Source organism: Sciurus vulgaris (assembly GCF_902686455.1).
Source record: "Sciurus vulgaris genome assembly, chromosome: 17".
NCBI lineage: Eukaryota > Metazoa > Chordata > Mammalia > Rodentia > Sciuridae > Sciurus > Sciurus vulgaris.
Window position 1 is genome coordinate 36,362,269 of NC_136478.1, and position 21,864 is coordinate 36,384,132.

The 21,864-nt window shown below is 35.3% G+C and overlaps 1 protein-coding gene across 5 annotated transcripts in view; it reads right to left on the reverse strand.

Annotated features, from left to right (window-relative positions):
• Positions 1-21,864, reverse strand: part of PHKB (phosphorylase kinase regulatory subunit beta) — a 218,620-nt gene that overhangs the window by 106,960 nt on the left and 89,796 nt on the right. For all 5 annotated transcript variants that reach the window (XM_079117626.1, XM_079117624.1, XM_079117623.1 and 2 more), the window contains one exon: positions 15,251-15,314. In XM_079117626.1, coding sequence (XP_078973752.1) covers positions 15,251-15,314 — 64 coding nt within the window. The remainder of the gene's footprint in view (positions 1-15,250; positions 15,315-21,864) is intronic.

Here is a 21,864-nt window from a genome sequence, read left to right on the forward strand (position 1 = left end):
GGAGAGACAATCTTAAGAAACCAGGAATAGAACCTCCAAGAACTATGAGATAACAAGAAAGGACCAAATTTAAGATTTATTGGGATAGATGAATGTGCAGAAATACAAACCAAAGAAATGCACAATATTTTCAATGAAATAATATCAGAAAAGTTCCCAAACCTAAAGAATGAAATGGAAAAATCAAATACAAGAGGCTTTCAGGACCTCAAATGTACAAAATTACAACAGACCCACACCAAGGCACATTGTAACGAAAATGCCTAACATACAGAATAAGGTTAGAATTATAAAGGTTGCCAGAGAAAACTATCAGATTATGTATAGGGAGAAACCAATTTGGATCTTAGCTGATTATTCAATCCAGACCCTCAAAGACAGGAGGTCCTAGAATAACACATACAAAGCTCTGAAAGAAAATGGATGTGAACCAAGAATCCTATATCTAGCAAAATTAAGCTCCAGATTTAAAGGTGAAATAAAAACCTTCCATGATAAACAAATGTTAAAAGAATTCACAACTAGATAGCTTGCACTACAGAACATTTTCCACAAAATATTCCATGAAGATGAAATGGAACCATCAAAGGGAGAACTACACTAAAGGAATAGTCAATCAAAGGAGAAATTAATTCACATTAAAAACCTGAAATAAACCCAAATGACCAGGAATACAAATCCTATCTCAATAATAACCTAGAACATTAATGGCCTACACTCATCAATCAAAAGACAAAGACTGGCAGACTGGATTAAAAAACAAGCCCCAACAACATGCTGTCTCCAAGAGACTCACCTCACAGGCAAAGACATCCAGACTGAAGTTGAAAGGATAGGAAAAAACATATCACTCACATGGATTGTGTAAACAAGTAGGAATTTCTATCCTCATATCAGATAAAGTTGACTTTAAGCCAAAGCTAATAATCAGAAGGGACAAAGAAGGCCATTTCATACTGCTTAAGGTAATTATATATTAACAAGACATAACAATCATAAATATTTGTGCCCCAAACAATGGAGCATCTATGTATATCAAACAAACCCATCTCAATTTCAAGAATCAAATAAACCACAATAATACTGGGGTATCTTTAACATGCCTTGGTCACCACTGGATCGATCTTCCAAACAAAAATTAAATAAAGAAGCTATAGAAGTAAAAAATACAATTGATAAATTAGACTTAACAGACATATGTAGAATATTTCGTCCATCAATGACTGAACATACTTTCTTCTCAGAAGCACACAGATCCTTCTCTCATATAGACCATATTATGTAAGCTATCAAATATGTTGGCATACAACTGTAATATTACCTTAATATATTTTTACCATCTGTAGGATTATTTTGATAGCTCCCTTTCCACTGATATTTTTGTATTCCTGCTTTTACCTTGATTAGACTTGTTTATTTGTACCAAATTTTAGCTGCATCATTTCTTTTCTATTTCATGTATTTCTGCTCCTACTCTTACTTTTTCCTTCCTACTTGATAATTTGAAAATAATCTGATTGTTATTCTAGCTCCTTTCTGATATAAATGCTTTAAGTTATAAATGTTTATCTGAGTACTGTTTCAACCCAGAGATTCTGACAGTTTAATTTTTTATTATCACTTAGCTCAAAGCACTTTTTATTTACTTTTCTTGTGCTTTATACCTTGACCACTGAGATATTTATGTGTGCCATTTACTTTTGAATGAGTTGACAAGAGTGAGGTTGGGATTCTATATGTCATAAGGTGATTCATTTCTAATGTAATAAACTATGCAGAAAACACAGTCTGCATGATTTCAGATTTTAAAAAAAGTAATGGAAATGCTTTTCACATTGATTGTAATAGTTACATACACATCAAAACTGATCAAATTGCATGCTTCATATATGTACATTTTATTGTACATCTATTTTACCTCAATAAAACTATGGGGGGAAAAAAGAAAAGAAAATACAGTTTCCAATTTATGGCAGAACACATCCAAGATCTAAGATTTCCCATACCAAAAATTCACCTTCTAGATTCATTGTTGAGTAGCTCTGGGTTACTTCTTAGTTCTACCCTTTTTTTGTGTGACCTGAGAAGAGCTAAGTCAACTCTCTGACCATTCATTTTAAGAAGGAATTTTCCATTTCCAAAGAACTGTCTCTCTGAAGTTGACACCTATAGGAGATACAGTTTTTGAAAGCTTTCAATTAACTTAGCTAAAGACACAGATCAGATCTTCCAAAACACTACACCAAAAAACTTTAGAAGTAATTGGGAATACCCATACAATTTGAAATTCCCCAAGATGTGAGGAGGTTATATTGAATTTTCACTTAAAAACATTTCTTTATGTCAGTTCTTATGCCAGTAACTGACTTTTAATGAGACCACAGGTCTTTTACTTACATGGACCAACATTATAAATTGATTAAACACTCAAACCCAAAAATCACATGCAGTATTAAATGTGCTACTGTTTAGCAGCCACATTATTAATTATTGTAAAAATGGGAATACTAAGATTTTCAGAGTCAGCTTTCTGCCATGCTCCCCATCAGAAGAAAAGATGAAAGGGAATTTATAAAACTAGGACACTGATACTATTCTATAAACATGAAAGGTGAAGAAGCTCTACTTTGCAACATACAATATTATTCATGTGGCTAAAGTAATAAGACATTACCCACATTCCAAAAACAAAGGGTCATTCATTTAGCAAACACTTGGTACATAGACATGCTGGAAAAAGACATGATCTAAAGAAGATAAAAAAATAACTCTGATTAGAGCAGTTATTCTCATCCTTGGCTGTGCTTTAGAATTCCTGAGCAAATTTGAAAAATTCCAGTGTTATTGCCTCCTCCTACACTTTAAATCAGTATACCTGAGGTAGGGGCTAGGAATCAGTATTGTTTACAAATTCTTCAGGAGTCCAATGAGCAGTTAAGACTAAGAAAGTGGCTGAGGAACAGTAACGATATTGAATTTATAACTCAGAATCAATACTTAATAAACCCTTCAGTTCTTTTAGAATTATAATTAAATGACCTATGAAAGTTTCCTGGGAAAAGAAAAGCCTTTAGAGGAAGGTAGAATATGCACCAAACATCAGACCATGTCATTTTATTTAAAAATAAATACTAGACATAAAGGGAGAGATAGGCCCAATACAAGAATAGTGGGAAACTTCAATACTCTACTCTCACCAGTAGATCTCATTCAGGTTCCCAAAAAAGACAACAAAGAAATATCAGTAAAATTATATGAGCAAATGAGCTCAACAGACATCTACAGAATATTCCATCCAATGTTTGAAGAATATACATTCTTTTCATCAGCACATGAAACTTTTTCCAAAATAGATCATATATTTGACCATAAAGCAAGTTTTACAAATTCAAAAACCTGAACTAATTTCTTGCATCTTATCTGATCAGAATGGAATGAAACTAGAAACTAACAGCAAGAGAAATTGCAGAAATCATGAAAATACATGAATACTGAATAACATATTTGAAAGACAGTGGGTCACTGAAAAAATTAGAGTGGGGCTAAAAAATTCCTAGAATCAAACGAAAAACAAAATAAAACATACCTGTGGTATAAAGTGAAAGCAGTACTAAGAGGGAAATTTATAGCAATGAGTGCTTACATGAAAAAAAAAAAAAAAAGGAGCCAGGCATGACATACACCTATAATTCCAATTTCTCAGGAGGCTGAGGCAGTAGGATTGAAAGTTCAAAGCCAGCCTCAGCAACTTAGCAAGGACTTAAACAACTCAGTGAGACACTATCTCTAAATAAAATATAAAAAGGAGGCTAGGAATGTGGCTCAGGGGTTGAGTGCCCCTGAGTTCAATCCCTGGTTTCCCACCTACCCCCCAAAAATCATAAAATTGATAAAGCTTTAGTTAAATTAACCAAAGGAAAGATAGAGAAGACTCAAATAAGTAATATTAGAGGTGAAAAAGAAGTTATCACAATAGATACCAATGCAATTCAAAGGATTATTAGGGGACATTTTGAAAAACTATATCAATAAACTGGACAATCTAGAAGAAAGAGAAACACTTCTGGACACATATGATCTACCAAAAATGAACCAAGGGATATAAAAAACATAAATAGAGCAAAACAAGTAGTGAGACAGAAGCAGTAATAAAAAGTCTTCCAACAAAGGAAGCCCAGAACCAGACAGAATCACTGCTGAATTGTACCAAACTTTTAGAGAACACATTGCTTCTCAAACTTCAATAAAACAGAAAGGGAAGGAATCTTCCCAAACTCATTCTACAAAGACAGTATTAACCTGCTACATAATGTGATAAAGACAAAACAAAAAAGGAAAACTACACATCAATATCTCTGATAAAGATAAAAAAATTCAATAAAATTCTTACAAAATTAAATCAATAGCACATTAAAAAGATAATGCAGCATGATCAAGTTGTTAATATTCCAGAAATGCAAAGATGCTTTGACATACAAAAACCAATAATCATAGTTCATCACCAAAACAGAATCAAGGATAAAAAAGTCACATGATCATCTTAATAAATGCAGAAAAAGTCTTTAATAAAACTCAACATTCCTTTATGATAAAAAGTCCTGAATAAATTAGGCACAGAAGGATCATACCTCAACATAATAAAGTTTATATGTGATAAACCCAAATCAACATACAGAATGGGGAAAAACTGAGTTTCCTCTAAGATCCAGAGATAAGGGTGTCCACTCTTACTACTCTGATTAGATAAAGTACTAGAAACTTTAGCCAGAGCAAGCAGAGAAGAGAAAGAAATAAAATACATACAAATAGGAAACAAGGAAGTCAAATTATCTATTTGCTGATGATATGATTCTTTTTTTTTTTTGGTAGTATGTCCATCTTTTTTTTTTCTATATTTTTTTTATTGTAAACAAATGGGATACATGTTGTTTCTCTGTTTGTACATGGCACAAAGGCATACCATTTGTGTAATCATAAATTTACATAGAGTAATGTTGTTTGATTCATTCTGTTATTTTTTCCCTTCCCCCCACCCCTCCCACCCCTCTTTACCCTCTATACAGTACTTCCTTCCTCCATACTTGCCCCCCTCCTTAACCCTAACTCTAACCCTAACACTAACCCTTCCCTCCCCCCCATTATGTGTCATCCTCCACTTATTAGCGATATCATTCGTCCTTTGGCTTTTTGAGATTGGCTTATCTCACTTAGCATGATATTCTCCAATTTCATCCATTTGCCTGCAAATGCCATAATTTTATCATTCTTTATGGCTGAGTAATATTCCATTGTATATATATACCACAGTCTCTTTATCCACTCATCAATTGAAGGGCATCTAGGTTGGTTCCACAGTCTGGCTATTCTGACTTGAGCAGCTATAAACATTGATGTGGCTGTATCTCTGTAGTATGCTGATTTGAAGTCCTTTGGGTATAGGCCAAGGAGTGGGATAGCTGGGTCAAATGGAGGGTCCATTCCAAGTTTTCTACGGTATCTCCACACTGCTTTCCAGAGTGGCTGCACTAATTTGCAGCCCCACCAGCAATGTATGAGTGTACCTTTCTCCCCACATCCTCGCCAATACCTGTTGTTGCTCGTATTCTTGATAATCGCCATTCTAATTGGGGTGAGATGGAATCTTAGGGTGGTTTTGATTTGCATTTCACTTATTACTAGAGATGTTGAACATTTTTCCATATGTTTGTTGATTGCTTGTAGATCTTCTTCTGTGAAGTGTCTATTCATTTCCTTAGCCCATTTGTCGACTGGATTATTTGAATTCTTGGAGTAGAGTTTTTTGAGTTCTTTATAGATTCTGGAGATTAGTGCTCTATCTGAAGTACGATTGGCAAAGATATTCTCCCACTCTGTAGGCTCTTTCTTCGCATTGCTGATAGTTTCCTTTGCTGAGAGAAAGCTTTTTACTTTGAATCTATCCCAGTGGTTGATTCTTGCTTTTATTTCTTGTGCTATGGGAGTCCTGTTAAGGAAGTCTGATCCTAGACCAACAAGGTGAAGATTTGGACCTACTTTTTCTTCTATAATCTGCAGGGTCTCTGGTCTGATTCCAAGGTCCTTAATCCATTTTGAGTTTAGTTTTGTGCATGGTGAGAGATATGGGTTTAGTTTCATTCTGTTGCATATGGATTTCCAATTCTCCCAGCACCATTTGTTGAAGAGGCTATCTTTTCTCCATTGCATATTTTTGGCACCTTTGTCTAGTATGAGAAAATTGTATTTATTTGGGTTTGTGTCCGTGTCCTCTATTCTGTACCATTGATCTACCTTTCTATTTTGGTACCAATACCATGCCGTTTTTGTTACTATTGCTTTGTAGTAGAGTTGAAGATCTGGTATTGCAATACCCCCTGTTTCACTCCTCCTGCTAAGGATTGCTTTAGCTATTCTGGGTTTCTTATTCTTCCAGATGAATTTCATAATTGCTTGCTCTATTTCTGTAAGGTACGTCATTGGGATTTTAATTGGAATTGCATTGAATTTGTATATCACTTTAGGTAGTATGGCCATTTTGACAATATTAATTCTTCCTATCCAAGAACATGGAAGATCTTTCCATCTTCTAAGGTGTTCCTTAATTTCTTTCTTTAGTGTTGTATAGTTCTCATTGTAGAGGTCTTTCACCTCTTTTGTGAGATTGATTCCCAAGTATTTTATTTTTTTCGAGGCTATTGTGAATGGGGTAGTTTTCCTAATTTCTCTTTCTGAAGATTCATCACTTATGTATAAAAATGCGTTGGATTTATGGGCATTGATCTTGTAACCTGCTACTTTACTGAATTCACTTATGAGTTCTAAGAGTTTTCTGGTGGAATTTCCAGGTTCCTCTAAATATATAATCATGTCATCAGCGAAGAGGGATAGTTTGAGTTCTTCTTTTCCAATTCGTATCCCTTTAATTTCTTTGGTTTGTCTAATTGCTCTGGCCAGAGTCTCAAGAACGATGTTGAATAGAAGTGGTGAAAGAGGGCATCCCTGCCTTTTTAGGGGGAACGCTTTCAGTTTTTCACCATTTAGAATGATATTAGCCATGGGCTTAGCATAAATGGCCTTTACAATGTTAAGGGATGTTCCCACGATCCCTATTTCTTCTAGTGTTTTGAGCATGAAGGGGTGCTGTATTTTATCAAATGCTTTTTCTGCATCTATTGAAATAATCATGTGATTCTTGACTTTAAGTCTATTAATATGGTGAATTACGTTTATTGATTTCCTGATGTTGAACCAACCTTGCATCCCTGGGATGAAACCCACTTGATCATGGTGTACTATCTTTTTAATATGTTTTTGTATGCGATTTGCTAAAATTTTGTTGAGAATTTTTGCATCGATGTTCATTAAGGATATTGGTCTGAAATTTTCTTTCCTTGATGAGTCTCTGTCTGGTTTAGGTATCAGTGTGATATTGGCTTCATAGAATGAGTTTGGGAGGGTACCCTCCTGTTCTATTTTATGGAATACTTTGAGAAGTATTGGAATGAGCTCTTCTCTAAAGGTTTTGTAGAACTCGGCTGAGAACCCATCTGGTCCCCAACTTTTCTTTGTTGGTAGGCTTTTGATGACTTCTTCTATTTCAGTACTTGAAATTGGTCTATTTAAATTGTTTATGTCCTCCTCGTTCAGTTTAGGCAATTCACATGTCTCTAGAAACCTGTTGATGTCTTCGAAATTTTCTATTTTGTTGGAGTATAGATTTTCAAAATAGCTTCTAATTATGTTTTGTATTTCACTCGTGTCTGTTGTGATATTTCCTTGTTCATTCCGAATTTTAGTGATTTGGGTTTTCTCTCGTCTTCTCTTTGTTAGTGTGGCTAAAGGTTTATCAATTTTGTTTATTTTTTCGAAGAACCAACTATTTATTTTGTCAATTTTTTGTATTGTTTCTTTTGTTTCAATTTCATTGATTTCAGCTCTGAGTTTAACTATTTCCTGTCTTCTACTACTTTTGGTGCTGTTCTGTTCTTCTTTTTCTAGGGCTTTGAGCTGTAGTGTTAGGTCGTTTATTTGTTGAGTTTTACTTCTTTTATTAAATGCGCTCCATGAAATAAATTTCCCTCTAAGTACTGCTTTCATAGTGTCCCAGAGATTTTGATATGATGTTTCTTTGTTCTCATTTACCTCTAAGAATTTTTTAATTTCCTTCCTAATATCTTCTGTTATCCATTCATCATATAATAGCATATTGTTTAATCTCCAGATGTTGGAATAGTTTCTATGTTTTACTCTTTCATTTATTTCTAACTTTAATCCATTATGCTCTGATAGAATACATGGTAGTGTCTCTATCTTCTTGTATTTGCTAACATTAGCTTTGTGGCATAATATATGGTCTATTTTAGAGAAGGATCCATGTGCTGCTGAGAAGAAAGTGTATTCGCTCTTGGTTGGATGGTATATTCTATAAATGTCCGTTAAATCTAAATTATTGATTGTGTTATTGAGATCTATGGTTTCTTTGTTCAATTTTTGTCTGGAAGATCTGTCCAGTGGTGAGAGAGGCGTGTTAAAATCACCTAGTATGATTGTGTTATGGTCTATTTGGTTTCTGAAATTGAGAAGGATTTGTTTGACATACATGGATGGGCCACTGTTTGGGGCATAGATGTTTATGATTGTTATATCTTGCTGATTTATGCTTCCCTTAAGCAGTATGAAATGACCTTCTTTATCCCTTCTGACTAACTTTGGCTTGAAGTCCACATTATCGGAAATGAGGATGGATACTCCAGCTTTTTTGCTGAGTCCATGTGCATGGTATGTTTTTCCCCATCCTTTCACCTTTAGTCTATGGGTATCTTTTTCTATGAGGTGAGTCTCTTGCAGGCAACATATTGTTGGATCTTTCTTTTTAATCCAATCTGCCAGTCTATGTCTTTTGATTGATGAATTCAGGCCATTAACATTCAGGGTTATTATAGAGATATGATTTGGTTTCCCGGTCATTTGGTTCATTTTTTAAATTTTATTTATTTATTTGTTTGACACAACTTGTTTCCTCCTTTATTTGACAATTCCTTTAGGATAATTCCTCCCTTTGCTGATTTGCTTCTTTGTTTTTCATCTCTTCCTCATGGAATATTTTGCTGAGAATGTTCTGTAATGCTGGCTTTCTTTTTGTAAATTCTTTTAGCTTTTGTTTATCATGGAAGGATTTTATTTCATCATCAAATTTGAAGGTAAGTTTTGCTGGGTATAAGATTCTTGGTTGGCATCCATTTTCTTTCAGGGCTTGAAAAATGTTGTTCCAGGCCCTTCTAGCTTTTAGGGTCTGGATTGAAAAATCTGCTGATATCCGTATTGGTTTCCCCCTGAATATAATTTGGTTCTTTTCTCTCACAGCCTTTAAAATTCTGTCTTTATTTTGTATTTTAGGCATTTTCATTATAATATGCCTTGGTGTGGGTCTGTTGTAATTTTGTGTATTTGGAGTCCTATAAGCCTCTTGAACTTGATTTTCCATTTCATTCTTCAGATTTGGGAAATTTTCTGATATTATTTCATTGAATAAATTGTTCATTCCTTTGGCTTGTTTCTCTAGGCCTTCCTCAATCCCAATAATTCTTAAATTTGGCGTTTTCATGATATCCCATAGTTCTTGTAGATTCTGTTCATGATTTCTTACCATCTTCTCTGTTTGTTCAACTTTGTTTTCAAGGTTAAATATTTTGTCTTCAATGTCTGAGGTTCTGTCTTCCAGGTGTTCAATCCTATTGGATATGCTTTCTATGGAGTTCTTAATTTGGTTTATTGTTTCCTTCATGTCAAGGATTTCTGTTTGGTTTTTTTTCAATATCTCTAACTCTTTATTGAAATGATCTTTTGCTTCCTGTATTTGCTCTTTTAATTGTCGATTGGTGAGATCATTCAATGCTTGCATTTGCTCTTTCATCTCATCATTCAGTGCGTGTATTTGCTCTTTCATCTCATCGTTTGCTTCTCTGATCATTTTAATTATGTACATTCTGAACTCCTTTTCTGTCATTTCTTCTGCCATGCTGTCATTGGGTTTTATTGATGTAACATCTAGATTCGTTTGCAGCATTTTCTTTCCTTGTTTTCTCATATTGTTCAGGTATCAGTGGACCGCTGAGATATTGCAGATTTCCTCTATTGACTTACAATGTCCCTGAAGATTTCTATATATATCCCCCTTAGCCTTCAGTAGGCTGAAGTCTTGGAGGAAGTTGATAATGCGGTGCTCCACAAGGAAGCTGCCTCTCTAGGAGTGGTGGCCTTCAGGTGGGGTATAATCCCTGCTTGTGGGCAGAGGTGCCTCCACTTGTTGACCAATGGTCATCCAAAGGGGACCTAGGCTGCGGGCTGAGGCAAGGCCTGTTTGGGCCTGAGTCTCTGTTTTTACCGTCCTTGTGGGGAAACCTCACCCGGCAGGGAAGACTCACCCGGTGGGGAGGTCTCGCTGGTCAGTTCCCTCCTAGAGGTTCCCCTCAATTTACAGCTACTGCCTGGGCTGGGCTGCCTTCCTGTGCAAAGTTCCCAGGGGCCCGGCCCTACCTCCTGGGCCTGGGAGCCTCACCCTTCGCAGATGAATCTTCTTAGGCTGCCCCTCCTCAGAGAATCTGCCCGCAGGCCTGGAACCTTCGCTCCGCCCTAAGCCAGTCTCTGTGCGGCTCTTCCACCAAGAAGCCTCCTAGATCCTGGGACCCTGCTCTGCACCTAATCGCCTGGCTATGCGGCCCCTCCTCTGAGCAGCCACCTGGGGCCCCATACAATCGCTGTGAATCCCAGAGACCTGCCACACACCTCTTCCTCCAGACAGCCGCCCAGTATTCTGGTGCGGTCACTAGGAGTCCAAGAAACTCACTGTGTGCCTCCACCTCCCACCAACCACCCGTAGCCCTGGGCAATCAATCACTCCGAGTCTCAGTGACCCTCCCCGTTCTTCCTCCTTCTCCAGATAACCCCCCGGGTGTTCAGGAGCGGTCTCTCTGAGTGGCTCTGAATCCACGTGACCCGCTACATGGGTCCTCTGGGCAACCGCCTGGAGCTCTGGTGCGGCCACTCAAGACCAAGCGACCCACCACGCTTCTCCTCCAGGCAGCCCCCCTGTGTTCAGGAGCTGTCACTTTAAGTCCAAACAACTCACCACTCGCCTTCTCCTCTGAGCAGCCGCCTGGAGCGCTAATGCAGTCACTGCTTCTCCTCCTCCTAGTCCTCCGGGCAGGCCCCGGTGTTCAGAAGCAGTCGTTCTGAGTCCAAACAGCTTGCCACGGAGCTTCTCCTCTGGCAACCGCCTGTAGCTCTTGTGCAGTCACTCCGAATCCAAGCGGCCACGCTCCTCCTCCTCCTCCTCAGGGCAGGCCCCGGTGTTCTGAGTCCACACAGCTCTCCTCGCCACTCCTCCCCTGGGCAGCCGCCGGAGCCCCAGTGGTTGCTCCGAGTCCCAGCGCTGTGTCGAGCGGCCTCCTTTACGGGGCTCCCAGTTGTCCGAGTTCACTGCTCCAGCTGGGGGAGGGGTGTCTCGCTGGCAGCTCTACTTCACAAAGTTCCCTGCGTTCTGGGACCACCGTCCCATCCGAGACGCCTTCCCAACGGGTGAGAGTCACCCGGCTGCTTTGAGTTGGTCCCAAGTGTCTCAATATCTCCTCTTTTGAATCCTGAGTCCTGGAGCAACATGAAATGCAGCCACCCTCTAGGCCACCATCTTGAAACCTCCTGATGATATGATTCTATACCTCAAAAACCTTAAAGATTCCACAAAGACTCTTAGAACTGATAAATAAATTCAGTCAAGTAGCAGAATACAAAAATCAACGTATATAAAAAGGTGCCTTTTCTATGTACCAGTAATGAACTTACTGAATAGGAAATCAGGAAAGTAATCCCATTCACAATAGCCTCAAAACAAAAACAAAAACAAAAATAAACAAAACCCCAAGGAATAAACCCAACCAAGGAAGTGAAACATCACCACAATGAAAATTACAAAATATTAAGGAAAAAAATTGAATAAAACATTAGAAGTTAGAAAGGACGGCCATGTTCATGTATTTGGATAATTAATATTGTTAAAAACATTCCTACTATCCAAAGTGATCTACAGATTCAATGCAATCTCTATTCAAATACCAATGACATTCTTCACAGAACCAGAAAACACAACCCTAAAATTTACATGAAATCACAAAAGACCCCCAAAGAGCCAAAGTAATCAAAGAGCAAAAAAAGGAAAGCTGAAGGCATCACGATATGAGAATTCAACACATACTACAGAACCATGGTACAAAAACAACATGATGTTGGTATAAAAAGAGACATGTAGACCAACAGAATAGAATAGCAAACTCAGAAATAAATTCCTATATCTTCAGTCAATTGATTCTCCACAAAGGTTCCAAGAACATGTTGGAGAAAAGATAGCCTCTTCAATAAGTGGTGCTGGAAAACTGGATACCCACATGCAGAAGATTCCAAGTAGAGCCTTATCTCTTATTCTGTACAAAAATAAACTCAAAGGGGATAAAAGACCTTAATATAATATGTGAAACTCTGAAACAACCAGAAGAAAAAAGGGAAAACACTTCAAGATAATGACACTGCAATGATTTACTGTCTGGACCTCCACAAGCACAGAAAACAAAAGCAAAAATTGACAAATGGGATACATCAGAAAAAGCTTCCATGCAGCAAAAGAAACAATAAAAAGAATGAAGAAAAACTATTACCTTATGTAAATGTATGATTACACAAATGGTATGCATCTACTTCATGTACAGAGAAACAAGATGTATCCCATTTGTTTACAATAAAAAAAAAATGAAGAGACACATGCTGGGACAAAATCTTTGCCAGCTACTCAACTGACAGTGGATTAACAAGCAGAATACATAAAAAACTGAAGAAAAAAAAAAGAAAATAAGTAATCCAATAAAAAGTGGGCAAATAATCTGAATACATACTTCTCAAAAGAAGAAATACAAATGAACATAAATATATGGAAAAAATCTCAATAGTTTTAGCCATCAAGGAAATGCAAATTAAAACTTGATGGAGATTCTGTCTCACCCCAATCAGACTGGCTAACATGAAAATAATAACGACAGATGTTGTCAAGGATGTAGAGATAAAGGATCTCATATATACTCTTGGTCAGAATTATGGAAAACAGTATGAAGGTTTCTCAGCAAACTAAACACAGCTATAATATGATTCAGCTATCCCACCTCTGGGTATATATGGAAAGGAAATGACTGGATATGCAAAGAAATATTTGTGTTATTCACAATAGCTAAGATATGGAATCAGCTTAGGCACCTGTCAATTGATGAATGGATAAAGAAAATGGGGCATATATACGTAGTGGAGTATTACTCAATTATAAAGAAGAAAGAAATAATTTCATCTACAAGAAAATGGATGGAATTGGAAAACATCATGTTAGGCAAAATAAGCTAGACAGAGAAAGATTCATATGTGGAAACAATATTTAAAAAAAAAAATAGGTGAACTGAAGACAGAGTATGAGGGAACGGGACAGGGACCTGGGGAAAGGTGGAAGAGGGAAGGACAAGCAAAGATGGAAGGGAGGGTGGGCATCATTAGTGCACACTGTATGCACGTATGAAAATGGCACAGTGAAACTTTGTTAATTTGTATAATTAATATACCTTAATACAAAAGATAAATGTAGTAAAGCTACCTTGTATGTATGTATGTGGGTATTCAGATATGTAAACAACCTGAAAATTCAGGTACTTCAAAGAAATGACAAGATTCAAAAAAAGAGCTGACCATTCTTATGTCACAGCAGCTTACTATTTGCTATGCCATGGAAGGCAGTCAAATAAGACCTATAGTTTTTCAGAATGCTGGTAGGCCACCTCTGATTTGATCCATGATTCCTCTTAGTACCCTTGAAATACTCCCTAAAGGACTTTCAGTCCAATCTCTTCATTTCCCTTCTTTAGTATTACCTGTAGTCCAATAATAATAGCAATAAGAGGTAACAGAGTGTTTAGCTGAGTCAAGCACTCAGCTAAGTTATCTATTATTTGCATATAAACTTTCTGAATTAGATCGTCTTATCATTATCTCTTACCTTTTTAGATGAGGAAGCTGAGACTTAGGTACAAAGAAGAGAGAGATCCTGTCTCCTAATTCTAAATATAATGCCATTCTTTAATGTCATTATCTAGCCATTCGTCCACCCACTCACCCGCCCATCCATCCATCCACGTAGGAAGTGTAAAGTAGGTAATCCTGGGTCACCTCTTGGGCAGAAAGAATAGGTACCATTCTCCCAATTCTGTCCATAGTTATTCCTCATATACTATATATAAATCGCATTTTCCAGGAAGTTGGGGTAAAAAGAGAGTTTGTATATCGAGGGAGGAAAAGACAGGCAGTTGTGTTACCATACTATGAACTGAAACTTTCTTAAATTCAAGACTGTAGATCATAGTATTATAACTGCCATAACAAAACCCAAGGTGACTCTTTTGCACATCTGTGTTAACTTCCTAAAATATATCTTTGCTAACTTAGCATTTCAATAGCTTAGACTTAATTATCAGTTGGAAACTTCACACTGCCTTGCCATTTTGGGAATCTTTATAAAAATTGCTAACGAAAATTAGCCTATTTCTTGATCTAGAATAGTAACCTTTATTCCTACATTTTATTCCTTTCCATTGACAACTCAATGTGTGGTCAGTTGATTAGTTTCCTTTGGTGCAAAACCAGCTAAAGATCTTATGAAAATCTAAGGTGACCTTCAAGGTTTCCCTTTAATCCCCAGAGAAAATGAGATTTTAGACATATGATTATAGGAAGTTAAGGGTGACACTCATATCAAAACTGCCTATTCTATGGCTGCATACATTACACAAATTCCCCTCTACATGAGAAATACATTTATATACATGAACTGAAACCAACATGAGAACTGACATGGAAAATATATGGCATATGATGCCATGAATATTTTTAAAATATGAAATCCCTAAGAAATGACTAAGAGACTTGATGAAAGGTATTGACACTGAACCACGAAAATGAGAATTAATTTATCAAGAGTTTTTTTTTTTAATAAGGAATGGATTTTAGTGAGAAAACTAAAATTTAATTGGCAAATAATTTTCAAAGGAAAAGATGTGCAAGCATGGGCTGTTACATAAATTTCAGATATTCACTGATTATAAGGAAATGACTTAATGAATAGCCAAATTAATTAAACATACAATTCAAATAATCAAAAACTTTTTTTTTTTACCTGGTTGCCAAAAAGGTTGAATCCATTAATTGCTTCTAGAGCTGCTTTTGCTAAGCCAACAGAGCTAAAAGAGAAAAGAAAATACTTTTTTTACTCTGATAAGTCTGGCTACAAAATAAGAACCATTATCTGATGAATATTCACAAGCAAGTTTCTTTATTAACACTTATAACAACTTCCATAAGAGAACAATGTCTAAGAGACACTTTTCTGACATTTCACTATTTTAATTTTTCTTTTTTATAGTTAGTGATCATCTGGGAAAAATATTTCTGGGTTCACCTTGATACAGACTATAGGTCATACTACTGATGGAAGTAATTTTAATTCTGGTTTCATTTCTAGTCAAGAACTTGAAAAAAAGGGGTGAACTTTAGAAGAAGGTGTATTATGATATGTGCAGTAATTACCAGGTTGGGCATCATTAGTTCAGATCAATGTTACAGAGCTTTTCTAACGTCAATTCTAAACCTTAAAAGAGATTTTGCATGTCATACACTTATTACAGAGTATGGTTTTAATGTATTCCTTCAAATACTCACTTTCTAGGATCTAATAAGTGAAGCTGTATTTTATGCTTACAGAATAAATGATCTCCGTACCTCTCACTTTTTTTTTTTTTTTTTTTTACTATTTTTCTCTTTGTAATAAAATAAGTACTATTTCCCTCAGTATTCTACTCCTTTGGCTTCTCAAATGCCACATACAGTAGTGATAGAAAATGGGAAGACCCATTTCATTAAAAATACAAGACTGTCATCTTGTGATGTCATTAATGCAGCATTACTCTAAAGTACTGATTATCAAACCGTAGTCCCCAGAGCAGCAGGAGCAACATTATCTGGGAACTTGTTAAAATGTCAGTTCTCATTCCTCTGTCGGATTAAGGCTCAAAAATCAGTTTTTTAAAAGTCCTCTAGGTATCTGAATGCACTTTAAATTTCATAAGCATTGGCTGGGGGTATAGTACAGTGATAGAGTGCTTGCCTTGTATGTGCATGGTCATAGGTTCTACCCCTATCACCAAGCCAAAAAAGAGACAAATAAATAAAAATCACTGTTCTAAGCTATTCATGAGATCATTATCTACATTTTTCAATGGCTGCTTAGATGAACTATACTCAGGCAAACATTACTTTTATTATGGGATAATAAATAGGTCAGATAGTTATTTTACAAATACATGGATGGAAAAATGGAAGAGGTACAATTTTCCTTATCCTAAGCTCAACTAAAAATCTTGGACAGAAAGATGGAGAAAGAAGGCAGACTGCCTATGAACTTCAGAAGTCTAGGAACAACACTGTGATAAATTCCCTGGATTTCCTTTTTGCCTTATATAAACCAGACTGAGCTTAAGAATAAGCATGAAATGTTGGCAGAGACATACCAAAACAGGATCAATGAAACCCTGCTCCTCTAGTTAAAGGACTAGGAAAAGACAGACTTAAGCACAAACATATCAATAAACACATTTAACATAAAAGGTCTAAAAACACCAATTAAAAGATTAGCAGAGTTAAAACATGACTCAACTATACACTGTTTGTAAGAAACACTAAAATGTAATAGAACAGGAGTGAATCTATTAATAATAGACTTCAGAACAAAGAAAATTATTAGACACAGAAAGAAATTATATAATGATAAAAGGGTCAGTCCAACAAGAAAACATAGCAAATACATGTATATGTACCAAACAACAGAGCTGTAAAAAAAGTGAAGCAAAATTGACAGAACTGAAAGGAGAAATAAAAACACAGTCATAGTTAGAAGAAATAGGAAAATAACTTATTCAAAATGCAAATATGCAAGAAATTCTATACTGGAGGAGGTACAGAATGTGTCTAGTCCAAAGTTAGACAATGGTACAAAAAGACAGCTATGACCACCAAGTATCCAAAGTGGCATGCATCTGTGACCCAAGCACCCAAGCTACTCAGAAGGCTGAGGCAGGAGGATCATTTGAGCTCAGGAGGATGAGACCTAGCTGGACAACACAGCAAGATACTATCTTTAAAAAAAAAAAAAAAAAAAGGGGAAGAAAAATTTTAAAAGGGGCAAGCTATGGGATGAATCTGAATTTGGAAACTGTTTTCTAAACACAGAATCACAATAGAAGCAAACATTGTACCTGGACTAGAGTGAATGCTATTGAATTCTTTACATTTTAGTTTCTAAAACAACATTAAACAGATATATTATAAATTCACAAATACATTAATTTATTGTCCACTAGATATTTAAATCTCTGGCAACAACAAGTTATTTAGAAACTCAAATACATTCCTGATGTGATCTGACATTTTGCTAGAAAATACAATATATAATTATAAAAATTAAGAAATGCTTAAATATAATAAGACGTTCTCAGAATATTATTGTTATTAAATATTGGATACATTAATATTAGGTGACTATGTTCAATAGAACATATTGATTTAATTTTTGCAAGATGATACCTCAAGGTCTTTTTTTCCTAACATTAATTTAAGAAAGCTAAAATATAGCAATACTTGCTTGCAATAGAGTTTATAATAAGGTGATATGTTACATAATCAAAGCTTTTCTAGAAAAGATGATGGGGTTTGGACTGGGCAATTTGTAACCCATCACGAAATCCATAAAAGTAACTCACAGGCATAAGAACTAAATTCACAATGTCCTATTCATAACACTACATTTTAACTCCCTAAGCTACCCAATAATATTTCCTGAAAGAACAAGGACTTTACAGTATTATGGTTTTAATGGATGTTCACAAATTGTTCAGTATGGCAAAAATACATGAAGTGAAGCAGATAGATGGACAAAAGTTTCTATCATAGTTCAATGACTGGAACATCAAAAATGACTTAAGACTAAGTGATTAATAAGCACTATATGGAATAAAAGGATCAATAAATGCATCTTAAAGAAGTGATATAATTTACTTATCTGAACAGTTTTTAAAAACCTTAAAATCAGATTCAAATCCTTTCTCCTTCAAACATCATCTTTATATCACAAACACAAGACTTAAAGAGGAAATTATATTGTAGAATATAAAATTCTACAGAGGAGTAAAAAACATTTCAAGAACTTTTCTTCCCATATGGACTCATATTCACCTTACTAAACTATTAAGTATGGTTTTTCTTTTTGTTTTTCAATAGCCAAAAAATTCAAAGTTAGAGCTTGTGATTCTATTCACATTTTTAAGAAAAACTTGTTTCTGCACCAAAAGAAAGAGGTATTGGTTCAAAGGAAGCCCCAAGGAGCAGGAATATGCAAATTTACATTATGAGGAGGGAGAAATTTAAAGATTGAAATACTTGAATTAAACTTGAAGAGGCTGACAAAGACAAGCATCACGTCTTTTCATTCATATATGGAAACTAAAAATAACAAAAACAAAAACCCCAAAACAAAACAAAACAAAACAAAACAAAACAAAACAAAACAAAACAAAACAGAAAGATGACCGGAATATAGAAGGTGAACTATAATGGAAGGGTAGAAAAAAGGAGGAGGGTAAGAAGAGGAGAGAGGAAAAGAGAGTAGGTAATAGGGAAGGTGGATATGAATGAAGCACAATGAACATAAGTATTAAAGTGAAACTTATTAACCTGTACAATTAATATGAACTAATAATTACAATAAAAAGTAGACCTGAAGAAGTTCACCTGGATATGTAATTCTGGGGATTAAGAATTAGTGCTACAATAAATAGGTGCCAAAATGAAATATGGAGGAAAATATAATTCAATCTAATACTACAAGGATTAAAAGATGTGTGGGAATTTATTAAAAGACTTATAAGAGAAAGGAAAAACATTATTTGATAGAGTTCCAGATATCCTAGGAGAAACTGAAAGGAGCAAGTTGCTTGAGGAAAGTAAAATCAATAGAAAAATCAAGACTTCAATGAATGGTTGCTTAGGAAACAATTCAAAAGAACCACAGTGAGCTCAGACCAACATGCCCTTTTACAAAAGCCCTGGGAAAGGGTGAGGTTGCTGCTGGAATGGAGTTCTGGTAAGTGAAAGAAATGCACTGTTTAGGGAAAAAATGGGAGACTCAATCTAAAAAATACTAAATAATTCAAGAACATGGACTAAAGATACCAGCAAACCTGGGGTTAAAACAGGGCAGATGAAGAAGAGTTTGACCAACACATTAAGCTGAATCAAGTTATATGATTATCAAAGATAACCTTGAAATTTATCCCAGTTTTACCAAGAATTTATACCCCGCTATTCTTTTCAAAACTTTAAAATAAATGACATACAGAAATAACTTTGGATTTGGGGGCCAATGACCTGGAATCCTCTTTCTCTAAAATTTCTTCCTATTTAAAAGACAGTAATGTTTCCTGTCTGGCAAAAATATATATTCTACATTTGTTCAGTGGCGCAGACTGCCCTAAAGTACTGCTGAGCACTGACACTGAAGAAGGCGCCTCCAACTTCAGAAGAGTACAAGTGCAAGTTTTTGGGGCTCCAGAACATAAATCTTTGATGTATGGGTGCAGCTGATAAGGGTTGTACCCAGGATGACAAGGGAAGAAAGACCCAGTTGGTCACTTTTGCTGAGGCCTAGCAAGTACTAAGGCAACAGTTAGACTGTGCTCGTGTTCTTGCTCTAAGGAGAAACTGTATAGAACAAAAGTAGAGAGAGGCAGAGAAAGTCAAAAGGTAAAGAAAAGTATAAGTACTTACAGCAAGTATTATAACAATTTTTTGACTTTACAGAGGTGCAAAACCGATAAGCGTTGTACTTCAAATTATGATTTTCCCTCCAAGATAGTAGTATGTGCTATGATACTCTTGATGACCCAGGCAGAAGAAGCACTGATACTCTAGTGTACTGTATTGTTGAATTATAGGTTAGGTGTATTAAATGCATTTTTTTTTTACTTAAGTTATCTACAAACTACAATGGGTTTATTAGGAAGTACACCCATCTAATTTGAAAGCATCTGTATATATTAATCCATTAAGTCCCAAGTTTTCAATATTACAAACATTTCAATGAAACTGACACAGGTACATTAAAATAGGTTGGAAATCATATTCTAGAGCTTATGTATTCTTTGTATATATTCTTATATACATGCATATTTTTTCAAATGCTTTAATCATTCACCTATTACTTTTCTTAAAAGACTAGAACTACAAAAACATAGTATTTATTTCAAAAGTTACCACAAGGGGTATATTTGTTGCTCAGTTTAAGTTTTTATGTGTCCCACATTTGGGATTATGGGACATAATGGAGTTAATTCAAGCAGTCTTAAATTATGAGAACGGCTTAAGGATATAGCAAGGTTATTGCATTAATCAGTAACAAACAGATTCAACTAGGCCCAGAGAATTTGGGGTATTCTATAGTAGCAATAGATCTGAGAGTTTTGACTTGATCCCTGACTGGTAGCAGCTCCACATATTACTACAGAGGCCTAAGTACTGTCCTCCTACCATCAATGCCATCTTTGTATCCATGAGCACTGAACAGTTCAGTTCTCCTGCAATTTCAAAATATATTCTTTTGGCAGGAGAGGCGATACATTCAAAAGAGATCTGTGGAGATGTATGCTCGGAAACATTTTTAAAAAGATATTTAAAGTTCTTTTTGGGAATTATAAATTGGTAGATTATGAACACTTAGAAGATCAATGTTAAATGTATAATATACACTGTCTAAACTTAAATAATAAACTTCATTTCTGATCCATTTGAATATAATTCGCCTGCTACAATTAAGATTAATTTTGTATGCAAATGGTAGTAAAGAACATCACATAATGATTTCCCAAGTCTTGAAATAAAATCTTTAATGATTTAATCACTGGCACCTCAGTTATAGAACAAGTTATAGAACAAGCTGTTTTTTTTTTTTACTAAGGGACCTTCCAACACCTTCATTTGCTAGGGTTAATGGTAACTTTTACCCAATGTTCTTTCTGAGTTTACTGTAGACTTTATAAACAGAAAAACTCCTAGTCCAAATATTTCATACTGAAAATAATAGCAGTGGAATCAGACTGGCATATTATTAAGTGGTTATTAAAAAGCAGAGAAAAGACCTGATGACAATAACAACTGAAACAGGTTACATTTTTTCTAATCAGATCCACTTTCTTTCTTGTAATTTAACTGATAATCTTGAAAGATGACAACTTAATTTGGAAGACTGTTGGAATATAATATTATCATTTTAGGATTTGTCTAAATGTTTAATGTCTGAACTGAGCTCACTCACAAAATTTTTCTCTACTCCACTGAATTCTCATTGAGTACTACTATCCTGCTTTATGTGTAAAAATACCTCGTGAAATGTAAAAACTATAAAAGTATGTATTTAGTTTCTCAGGATTAATCTGACAGTCTTTTTATACTTCAATCTTTGTTATTAAAATGTTTATAAATGCATCAAACAGCTCTTAGTTATATCATTCATTGAAAATACATGAAAATATATAATGAAAATATATAAATTCAATTATTATAACAACAGTACATAGAGAGGTCACAAAACTTACTCAGGGTTATACAGTTCCTATCTGAAGCTAGTTTTTAGTTTACTACTTTATATTAGTTAAATTTGTTGTGTGTGATTAGTCCTTCAATCTG